The sequence below is a fragment of the Phoenix dactylifera genome, unplaced genomic scaffold, assembly GCF_009389715.1.
Source record: "Phoenix dactylifera cultivar Barhee BC4 unplaced genomic scaffold, palm_55x_up_171113_PBpolish2nd_filt_p 000007F, whole genome shotgun sequence".
NCBI classification, from domain to species: domain Eukaryota; kingdom Viridiplantae; phylum Streptophyta; class Magnoliopsida; order Arecales; family Arecaceae; genus Phoenix; species Phoenix dactylifera.
Genome location: NW_024067666.1, coordinates 2,298,212 through 2,309,770, shown reverse-complemented (window position 1 = coordinate 2,309,770; position 11,559 = coordinate 2,298,212). Strand labels below are relative to the sequence as shown.

Below are 11,559 nucleotides of genomic sequence, written 5' to 3'. Positions count from 1 at the left end.
TTAAATATGTGCAATGAGGTAATGAAAAGAGATGTATGTGCATGCTACCTTATATTTCCATCTGGGAGAAAAGGTCTTAGCTTGGTTGCCACAAAATGCAGAAAATATTTTATTGTGTTTTGAGTTGAAAGAGGATTGATATCATACCAAAAAAGATGCTAGTGGAGCTTGAGACGGGGGGAAATCATGGGATTATTAGTAACAAAATAATGATGATGACACACTTGGGATCATGATAACAGATAGAAAGGCATTAGTGGCTGGAGCTTTATGGAGGATCTCACTTAATATAGCTTGTTTTATGTGAAAAACAAAAGCAGTGTTGGTTTCAAGAGATAAAATCTGGAGAGTACTCATCATGACTTAGCTTGTTTATATCTGGAATCCTTCTGGCAGAACTTTGGATTAGAAAGGTTTGGTCTATGACTGATATCTTGTTTGGATTGAAGGTGACTATACAACAATTAAATCCTGGAGCAAGAGGAATTTTGATAGTTTGCATGCTACCATCTACTGCTCTCAGATTTGTGGAATGTGTTCTTTTATATCTGAAGTTTGGAGATCATCCTCATATTCTGTCACATTAATCAACTTGTAAATTGGATATGAACTACAAACTAAGCTGATAACTCCGGCTAAATTATATGACTGAACTCTCTCTCTTGGGTTTCTTGAATCGATGAGAGTGGATTTTGGGGACTATCATAGTTTAGAGTAATAATGTAAAATAAGCCTATTGAGAAACAGAAAAATAAATATCACCATCATGATTTACATTCAAAAAATAAAATAATAATCACAAATACCTTAACATTAGCAGCATCCTTCCTGAAAGAGCCAAAATACAACCAAATCTGGAAGGTGACATTGGGCTGTCTTTCGACCAGGAGAGATGTAAGAGCTTCTCCAATGTGTGAGGAGTGCCCTGACATGGAGGAATCTATCAGCCATACCCTTCTCAAATGTCCTCGGGCAGCACAGATTTGGAGAAGGGCTTCATTTTCACTACCGCGGTCTCGGGGTTGGTAGAGGGCTTTTTGCATCTTATGAGGAAGTCCCTTCGGAGATCGAATTTTGCCGAGTGGGGCATCATACATTTGGTTGGACAGAAATGCTCGGATCTTTGAGGGCAGAAGGGCGCCCACCGGAATGGCGGTGGACAGAGCTTTCCGACATTCTGCTGAGATTACCACGGTCACTGCGTCGACTTCATATAGGATGGCTAGGGACATCTGGGCCCCACCTCGCTGCGACAACGCCCAGATTCACTTTTGTCTCTTGGAAGCTCCTACCCCTCAACCATCTCAAGGTGAACTTTGATGGAAGCGTATCCACAGGTGGAGACAGATGAGGCATCATCTTTGTGATTAAAAGTCATGACTCCAGGTTGATTGCAGCTGGGGGGTGTCGCACCATTGATATGACAACTATAGGGGCGAAGTTCAGGATAACTTGGGAGGGCATCACCTACGTGAGGTGGGTATTAGGGGCTGAATGCATCTCCCTAGAAGGGGATTTAGCCATAGTTATCGAATGGATTTAGAACGAGGACCGGTGGGGGGCGGACACCCGCTGCTCAATGATATTTGCAGGCTGGTGAGGGATTGCGGCTCTTTCCAGGCTATGCATGTGTTCAGAGAGACGAATAAAGCTGCGGACTAGGTCGTCTTTTTTGCTGTTCAACACTTGAGGGAGTTCCTATGGATATATTATTATATAGCTGCCCCTCTACTATTACGCTACATTCTCTCTCTAGACTCTTTTGGCTTTTACTCACATTAGAGCTGCGTGAGCAGCCGTTGTACTCAGGAAAAAAAAATAAAGCCAAAATATGGGATCAAGGATATTTGCAATCTTTTGAATGGCGACCCCCTATTGGTTGGTCTACCGACAACAGTGCTGGTCTATTATGGTGCAGAAACAGAGAGTTTCCATTGAGATAGGATGTGATGCGATTCTTTGATCCATTTTTATCCAAATTGTGCTAAAACAATTGGTAGGTCTGTATTGAAGTGATCATCCATCAAATACAAGCCTCAAAGGCTTAGCTTGAAAGTGGGACAAGGGATGGGATAAGTCATTTATCCTGCCTTATCCTGGAATAAATGCCAAAAGAAACAATTATAAAGTGGAATAGCTTATACCCAACAATTTGATCAGCCTCACTTTTTGTCCCTGCTTAATTAGTGAAAATACCTGAAACCCCTTCAATTACCAAAAAACACTTCGTTAGCTAAAAAGTAAGCAAAGGCATAATATCTTTACCCAACTTATAACCAACACAAGTCAGCTTTATCATGCTACTTGATGATGATTATTCCACATACAAATTTTCTATTACTCCTACTTATTCACTTTAAAATGGAACTAGCTATCACCAAATTACTTCTCCTGCTTCCAAGCCAGGCCAAAAAAAACCATGGTCCATGGATGGCAACCCATCCAAGTTGACCCTCCTTGTTTCCACCATCCAACATACTTGAACTGCAGCATGTCACCATCTGCTTTTAGAGCTTGAACTCATCAACTTTCCACAACCCTAAAACTGGAATCATGGAGCAATGCCCAATTCTAACAACCCTAAAACTTGCACCCCATTTGCATTTAGAGACAACATGAGAGTGGGAGGAACATGCTCTTCCAAGGACACTGAGCCCTTTGAGATTAGGATGCCTTGAATATTTTTTGGTATTAACTTGCTTATTATGATCCAAAAAAGGACTGCCCCAGCTGTGCTTTGTCTCAAGTAGTAGGCCTAATAAGTTTGTACATGTCAAAAAAAAAAAAAAAGTTAGGTCAAACATTTGTCGCAGGGCTAGAAAGGCCTAGTTCCTTAGATGGGCGAATAAATTGGCCTCTCCTCCAAAGCGTGCGCTGACCTACACCAGTTCTCCAATCTCAAAAAAATCCTCATGAAGAGGCTGACCAATATCTGACCATCCCCGCTTGTCCATAGCACGACTAAGCTTGTCTTTTCTTGGAGAAAAGAATAAAACCGTGCCTGTTAGCTCATCAATACCGAAGAGGAGGGGGAGGGGAAAAAATAAAGTAGTCATATGATATAATTGTGATGCAACGTAGTCCACAGTTGAAGATGACTTATATGCTTTAATTATACTGTGATTTTGAGTTGTTGTGTGGAAAAAATGATCCTAATTGCATCATGATAGTGATTAATAAATGATCAAATGATGATGGAAAAAGGAATGAGGCTCCTGTATTAAATTCTAATTCATTGATGCTTGGGTGGTCCAATGCTAATTAATTCAACAAGAAATTTATATACTAGCACACATACGAAATTCTTTGGGTTAGGAATGCCGAAAAATAAAATCTATTCTGATGGATAGAAAAAAAGGATGGATGAGAGGACCCATCCTTCTTTGTGCCCAGTGCAACATAAAAAAAAATGAATAGAAATATTTTTTTATTTAATATAGGAGGAATGAATGGAAGGAGGGATGATATTTGTATGATTCATTCAACTACTATTTAATAAAAAAAAAGTAGGACATAAGTCTTTTGCCTTTTGCCAAAAAATTAATGCAGGATAATTTTGTCAACGTAGAAATCTATTCCTTATATGGTCCACCTATCCTTGTATCCTTTCAAATTTGGAAGGATACAAATTGGTGGGCTAGAATGGATGAGCAACCACTTCTTTTTTATCCATTGTTTGTAAGATTTTAAATTAACCAAATAGTGGATAGAGGCCATCCATCCTTCCAATTCCATCCATCCTCGTCTCGTAACCCCAAACAAACACAGGATTACTTTTTAGCATTTAAAGACAAGTACTAGATTATCATATGTCAATATTTGATGATCCACCTCAAACTTTGAGGCATTGATATTGCTTGCTTGATCTTATAAGGAGATCATCATGTGTCACTCAGACTTATTCGAGAACTAAAGATCTAGATCTTATAAAGATATATATCAACTTCATTTTGCTGATCAATCATCTCTCTCTCTCTCTCTCTCTCTCTCTCTCTCTCTCTCTCTCTCTCTCTTCTTCCTCATTTTTGTGGCCACCTTTTTTTATTGGCAAGGGATTTGGCTAAACATGTTCTGTGGCATGTAATGGTTTATGGTTACATTTCAATATTATGTTCAATATAGCCAATAATCATTTTTTCAGACCATAAGTAAAATAGAAATCACTATTATTGACTGATGATAATATGGAGTAGAAAAGTGTTCTCAAAACATACGTAGTAGCCAAATAAGAGCAGCTAATGCTACAACAGACAACCAAAATTATCATGCTCGCTTACTTCTGTCATAATGAGAACTTGGTCCACAAGGAGCTACCAGGATGCAGTCCTTTTCTTGGTGCCAGTTTCCTAGGTGCTGGGGTAGTGATAAGAAATTTTCATGGTGAGTCAGCATGTCATTATCCATTAAAAAATGGCATGAGTACGGTTACCAATTCATGCCTCTATCCAACCAAGGAGCAGACGGCTGGTGTGGTATTGACCTCTGATTGAATTGGCTTTTGTCTATAAATGGTTGTCAGACCTACCGAGTCTTAGTGTTTTAGGCTTATACCATGTTTAAGCTTCTCTATTCTACATCATCCGTCACCAAATATAAATTCTTCTCCTATGTCATTTATTCCAAAACCGTTTAACATTTGCACTTACCTTCCAGGATGTAAACTATTAGGGCTATAACCAAATTGAGTACCATTTTATTCATATCTATATTTATTTTATTTAATAAATATAAATATAAATATAGATATTAATTAGATGTAAAATTTATATTTATATTTGTTTTAAATAGATGCAAATAAAATATAAATTAATAGATAAATTACTAAGTAGAATCTAATAAATGATTAAGTAGGAGATAAATCAAATTAATAGCATATTAATATAGTAATTTATTTTTTAAATAATTATAATTACTATATAAAAATAAATAAGATTATAAAAAGAATAAGATATTTTGATATGGATTGGATAGTTATCTATCCATATCAAAATCTTTTTTTTTTATGGATATGGATACCAATATAGGCATTAATCAGATGCTCAAATTTATATCTATATTTTATGAGATTCAAATACAAAAATGAATTTGGACAGTCCACCTTCACCTCTAGAAATAAGTCTACTCTAACTTTTAGGTTGCTCCAAATCGAAGAAACTCAACGGCCATACCTCAAATTGTTAGAACAAAAAATAAAAAATTAAAAACTTGAAAGCCATATTGAAGGGTGACTCGGCGAATATGATCAGTTAGATTCAAGAGGTTCGAGTGGTGGTGGAGTGGGTCACTCTCTGCTTCGAGATATTTCGGCGGTAGTAAAAGATGGGGTGGCCTTTCAGGCTAAGCATATATTCAGAGAGGCTAACGAGCCGCGGACTGAGTAGCTGCTTACAAAGCCAGCCACTCCGAGAGCACTCTGTGGGCCGAAAAAAGGGAGTCAACTTGGGCACTCCATGATCCATTATTTTCTAATTTTATTGATGTATCGATACTCGTAATATATGAAATACATGTTTTATAAAATTAAAAAAAAAAAACTGCTCATAGAATGCAAGATGAGCTCAACAGGCACGCCCATGGCAGCACGTAGCGTTGCGCTGGCTATGGCTGGGGATTATGGAATTGGGCCCAACAGCAAGAGGCGGCAGGAGAGCCCACCCCCAATGGCATGCCACCCCACAAGTATTTAATTGGCTGTTCGATGGCAGTGATGTGGCAGGGCCCTATGAAAAAAAAAAGAAAAACAATATTTTATCTTGAGAAGTCAATGGCCATGCCCTTTATTTCTTAATCAATATCAGCTGTTAATTGATTAATTAATTTGTTTTATCTGTCCTTTTTTTTTAACTGGGAGTTAACGGAGGGAAGGGAGAGAGAGAGAGTAGGTGGTGTTGGGGCAGGGAAAGGGGCTATAATGGGGGAAGGGAAGAGCAGGCGGAAATAATGAATGCAAACAAATGGAGTAATGGAGCTGATGGGAAAGATGGCCTGCTTTTAATTCGTTGCAGGGAGGGGTTGGCGGAGAGAAGCAAACAGAAAGAGTATAAAGGGGTCGGAGTCTGTTCATGTGGAGGGGTTTGTGGATCTGGGTTTCTGTTGAGATGGGAGAAAGATCTGTTCTTTTGACTGCTCTGAAGGGCTTAAATTAGGGTTCCTGGGACTTGTTTTTGGATTTTTTTTCCCTGATTTTCTTCTTGGTTTTTTTTTTTTCTTCTTTGGATTGCTGAGTTGTTGTGCTGTGTCTATCTTCTTTGCTTTGGAGTGGTGGGGTTCAGGTGTTAGGGCTTCAGAGGCGTCTGGTTCTTGGTGTTTTAGAGGGAGTAGGAAAGGAAAAAGAGTTTGTTTTGGAATCAAAATCTAGTCTTGCCCCAGTTTGCTTCTTTTTCTCTCTTTTTTTTTTGGATAAAACTTCTTTTTCTCTTTTCTCTTCCCTTCTTTTGCTGTGGATGGGATTTTGAACTTCTCAAAGTTCTCATGTTTCGGGGTTTCGTCAATGGGAATCTGTGGTTTTAGAGTTTGAATGCCCTTCTCTTTTGTGTTCTTTTCAAACCCCAAAGTAAAAGTCCTCAAACTCCGTTAAAAGTTCGGGAATGTTGTTGAAGCTCTAGGGTTTCCGTCTCTCCCTTTCCCCAACGCCGTCCCCACCGTTTCAAGCTTCGATTTTTGAACGAAAGCTCGGATTTTGACCCTCTCTGTGCTTCCTGGGGTTAGGGTTTTGATCCAAATCTGATGGTCTTCTGAGGGTTTTCGAGGAGCTTGGCATACATGCATCTGTCTCTATGGAAGCCGATATCCCACTGCGCCGCCCTGATCCTGGAGAAGAAGAACCGGTGGCGGGACGGGTCCTCCGGCTTGTCGGAGGAGGGCAAGCGGCGGCCCTCGATGCTCCGGCAGCTGCAGGAGAGCAAGCTCCGGGAGGCCCTCGAGGAGGCCTCCGAGGACGGCTCCCTCTTCAAGTCCCAGGACGTGGACACCGAGCCTTTCGGCAACCCTGACGAGGGCTCCATCGGCCGGTCGCGGTCCCTCGCCCGCCTCCACGCACAGCGGGAGTTCCTCCGTGCCACCGCCCTCGCCGCCGAGCGCACCTTCCACGCTGCCGATGCCATTCCCGAGCTCGACGAGGCTTTCTCTAAGTTCCTCACCATGTACCCCAAGTACCAGTCCTCCGGCGAGATTGACAAGCTGAGGTCCGACGAGTACTCTCACCTCTTCGACGCTGGTGCCAAGGTATGCCTAGATTACTGCGGCTTCGGCCTCTTCTCTTACCTTCAGAGCTTTCAGAATTGGGAGTCATCTGCTTTTAGTCTGTCAGAGATCACTGCTAATTTGAGCAACCATGCTCTCTATGGCGGTGCCGAGAAAGGCACTGCCGAACATGATATCAAGACTCGAATAATGGACTATCTGAACATTCCAGAGAACGAGTATGGTCTGGTGTTTACTGTCAGTAGAGGTTCTGCATTTAAATTGCTCGCTGAATCCTACCCATTTCACACAAACAAGAAGCTCTTGACAATGTTTGATCATGAGAGCCAGTCTGTGAATTGGATGGCTCAGAGTGCAAAGGACAAGGGTGCAAAGATATGCAGTGCGTGGTTCAAATGGCCGACGCTCAAGATCTGCTCCACGGAGTTGAGGAAGCAGATCTCGACCAAGAAGAGGAGGAAAAGGGATTCAGCTGCTGGTCTATTTGTGTTCCCAGTTCAGTCTAGAGTTACTGGAGCTAAGTATTCTTATCAGTGGATGGCATTGGCACAGCAGAATAATTGGCATGTCTTGCTTGATGCTGGGTCTTTGGGTCCCAAGGACATGGATTCACTTGGGCTGTCTCTTTTCCGGCCGGATTTCATTATAACATCGTTCTACCGGGTGTTTGGGTTTGACCCAACTGGTTTTGGATGCCTCCTTATCAAGAAGTCAGTGATGGGGAGCTTGCAGAACCCAAATGGCAGCACTGGATCAGGAATGGTGAGGATTGTTCCAGTGTTTCCCCAGTATCTGAGTGACTCTGTGGATGGTCTGGATGTACTGGATGGGCTTGAAGATGAGACTGTCAATGGAAATGATGAATCACTGCAATCTGATGCCCACCGACGATCACAATTGCCAGCGTTCTCTGGTGCATTTACATCGGCTCAAGTAAGAGATGTGTTTGAAAGTGAGATGGATCATGACAACAGCTCTGACAGAGATGGGGCGAGTACCATCTTTGAGGAGACAGAGAGCATTTCTGTTGGGGAGGTCATGAAAAGCCCAGTTTTTAGCGAGGATGAGTCGTCAGAGAACTCCTTCTGGATTGATTTGGGTCAGAGCCCGTATGGGTCAGACAATTCAGGGCAGCTGCACAAAGGGAAGTTGGGATCTCCATTACCACCTTCTTGGTTTGCTGGGAGGAAAAATCATAAGAAGGTATCTCCCAAAGTGACATCCAATAAATCAAAGAGCCCAATTTATGATGATCATGTATTATCTTTTGATGCAGCTGTCCTATCAGTCTCACAGGAACTGGACCGTGTTAAGGAAGAGCCTGAAGAAGAGCATCCAGAAAGAAGCCGAAACAATGCAGATTTCCAGCATGTCAGCGAGATTCAGGAAGAGCCTGAAATCAAGGAAGCAGCAGCTACACGAGCTGTGAAGTTTTCCACTACTAATGGAAGGAAAACCAGCAGCTCTGCTTCTGTGTTTGGTTGCCACAACAGTCATGAGAATGGTTCAACATCTGAAATATGCCAAGAAGGCCATGTTGAGGCAAAAGAAAGTGCCATAAGAAGGGAAACAGAAGGTGAGTTTCGGCTATTGGGAAGGAGAGAAGGAAATAATAACAGATTTGCTGGAGGTAGATTTTTTGGTGTGGAAGAGAGTGAAGGGGTCATAAGCATGGGACGCAGGGTATCCTTCAGCATGGAGGACAGCAAGCCTGCAGAAAGATTATATCATACTTTAGATGCTGGTGAAGGATCTACACATGCACTAGGTGATGATGATGCCACAAGTGATGATGATGAGGATGCTCAAGAGTGGGGCAGAAGGGAGCCTGAAATTATTTGTAGACATCTTGACCATGGGAACATGATGGGTCTCAACAAAACCACTCTTAGGTTGCGCTATCTGATCAACTGGCTGGTTACCTCATTGCTGCAGCTGCGCTTTCCAGATTCAGGTGGGGGCACCGGTCTGCCTCTTGTCCAAATCTATGGTCCAAAAATTAAGTATGAAAGAGGTGCAGCTGTGGCATTCAATGTGAAGGATAGCAGTGGGTCACTGGTTAACCCAGAAATTGTTCAAAAGCTGGCCGAGAAGAATGACGTTTCTTTGGGCATTGGCTTCCTTAGTCATATAAGGATCATGGAAAGCCAGAAGCAGTCGCATGGGGCAGCGGATTTGACTGATACTTCATTCTGCCAGCCTACATCAAATGGTCGCCATGACAGTAAGACCAAGAATGCTATTATCAGAGTGGAGGTTGTTACTGCTTCCCTTGGATTCCTCACAAACTTTGAAGATGTGTACAGGATGTGGGCTTTTGTGGCCAAATTTCTGGATCCAGCGTTTCTCGAAAGTGATAGACTATCCACAGTTGTGGAGGTATCAGAGTCATAGCCAGCGGAATTTGGTTGCAGATGCTGTCAAGCTTTGAGGGAGGCCTGCAGCCTCCTGTGCAGCTCGAACCTAGAAGAATGATCATGAATGAGGGTGGTGATTTGGTCTGGGGGATGCAGGAAGCTAACAGAACCGAAGGGGTTGTTTAATTTTCTTCTGCTTCTTTTGGATCCCATGGGAATTTCCCCATCAGAAAGGGATGATAGCTTACGGTTCCGCAGGTAAATTTATTTATTCTTGGCCTGTTTCCTAGATATCTATCATTTTGTTTATGTAGAGTTTGCTTAAGAAATATTTATCACCGAGTTATCAGTGGAGCACCTTTTCGGTGAAATGATGCTTGTAAAGCAGAAGTGAATGGACAGAAAACAGTTCTGCTACATTGTAAGATACTCATTGCTCAGATAGGAAGACGAAGCAAGCAATTTTTACCCCTTCTTTTTTCCATTCTTATGTGTTCGACTTCATGTCTGCAACTGGTGGTGTATTAAACGTTTCTACTATATCAGTTATTTAGAGAGATCTTGAAAGATTTGTTCTTTTTATATATTTGTTTGATTTTCCTTAAGTTGTGTTTTTATCCCTGTTGTGTCACACTTTTCTGCGACTCCGCCTATCTAGGATTTCATATACCATATTTCTTAAAAAGATATTGGAGTGCAGTTGTTTTGATTCTTTGAGGTGAATGAATTGTTTGGAGTCATGGCCATGAGAACTTAGAATAGTCGTTTTGCTTTTACAGGATAAATTTTCTGTTGGGAACCTTAATTTTGTTATTTTGTTTAATAGAATTGAAATTGGTTAATGGGATGATCTGTGGCTTCTATTATCATTTTGTTGCATGTAACCTAGTGTGCAAAAACACCTGTCTGCTTGCGGTCAGTCCCGTTTGCCGGTCCTGAGGTTATACTTGGAGGAGTCTGAGAACTGTTTCTTTTGTCAGGTTCTTTGTGGCTTAGAAAGGATCAACACATAACTTTAGTAGACTTCATTTTTCTCTACCTTGATCTGTTTTAGGTCAAGGTATATGATACATTCTAACAAGTGGTTATCCAACATCTGGTTGCATGTAAACTCCTCTTTTTTTTCATCCTTTAAGTCAGAGCATTCAAGCTTCACTTGAATTCAATAAGAGATTGCCGGCAATCCAGGCCTATCAATATCCATTTACATGATTGAGGCAATATCGTGTTTGCTTGTTTATCCAATTTCTTGTTTTTGTACTATATTCACAATCACTTGTTCTTTTGCCCAGTGACATTATGAGGCTAAAATCTTGAGAGCTATGCTCAAGTTAGTTTGTCCGTTAGCCTGTGCCTAAGTTTTATTCCCTAAAATGGCTGGGAAATGTTGTAGAAGATTGTGATATTAGAAGGTAATTTCCTGTATATTGTTTATCATAAGGAAAACTTGTGAAATTTTTTGAATTATCTATTTGGTTGATACCTTCAAAGGTCATGGCCCTTGGGTCTAAATTGGTGCGGTTCGTGCTTATACATGACTATGAGATTCACTTTTCTAGCAGAATTTTTTTACTTATTTCAAACTCTAGTGATAATGACAAGAAACAGAAAGAGGCAGGATCGCAAAGCTTGCTTTTAGTTTCCCTTTTGAAATAAAATAAGACTTTGCAGGGCCAACCAGCAGATGCACCACATGGTGGTTGTGCATAATCCTGGTGATAGATTGCAGTTGCTAACATTGAATGCAAAACCATTACACCACTGGAAGGCAACTCGCTTTTTTTTTGGGGCCCCCCAGCAGGGGAAGTGAAGTGCAGCATCGATGCATCATTTCTTTTTCTTCAGTCTCTTCAAGTCCGCCATTCTCTTCACCCTCTTCATGATACCAGAGCAGATATTGGAATCTCCTTTTCTGATTGGGCCTTTGGTTTTTTTGTTTTTATTTTTCTGTTGGGTCAAGATATATGTTGGACAAAAAGTTACCGCAGGTAAGAGGTCC

General features: G+C 41.3%; 1 protein-coding gene across 1 annotated transcript; it reads left to right on the top strand.

Moving 5' to 3' along the window:
• Positions 1 to 5,889: 5,889 nt before the first annotated feature.
• On the top strand, positions 5,890 to 10,144 carry LOC103723895. The gene has a single exon (XM_008814978.4). The coding sequence runs from the start codon at positions 6,763 to 6,765 to the stop codon at positions 9,595 to 9,597; it is 2,835 nt and encodes a 944-aa protein (XP_008813200.1). The 5' UTR covers positions 5,890 to 6,762; the 3' UTR covers positions 9,598 to 10,144.
• Positions 10,145 to 11,559: the final 1,415 nt, after the last annotated feature.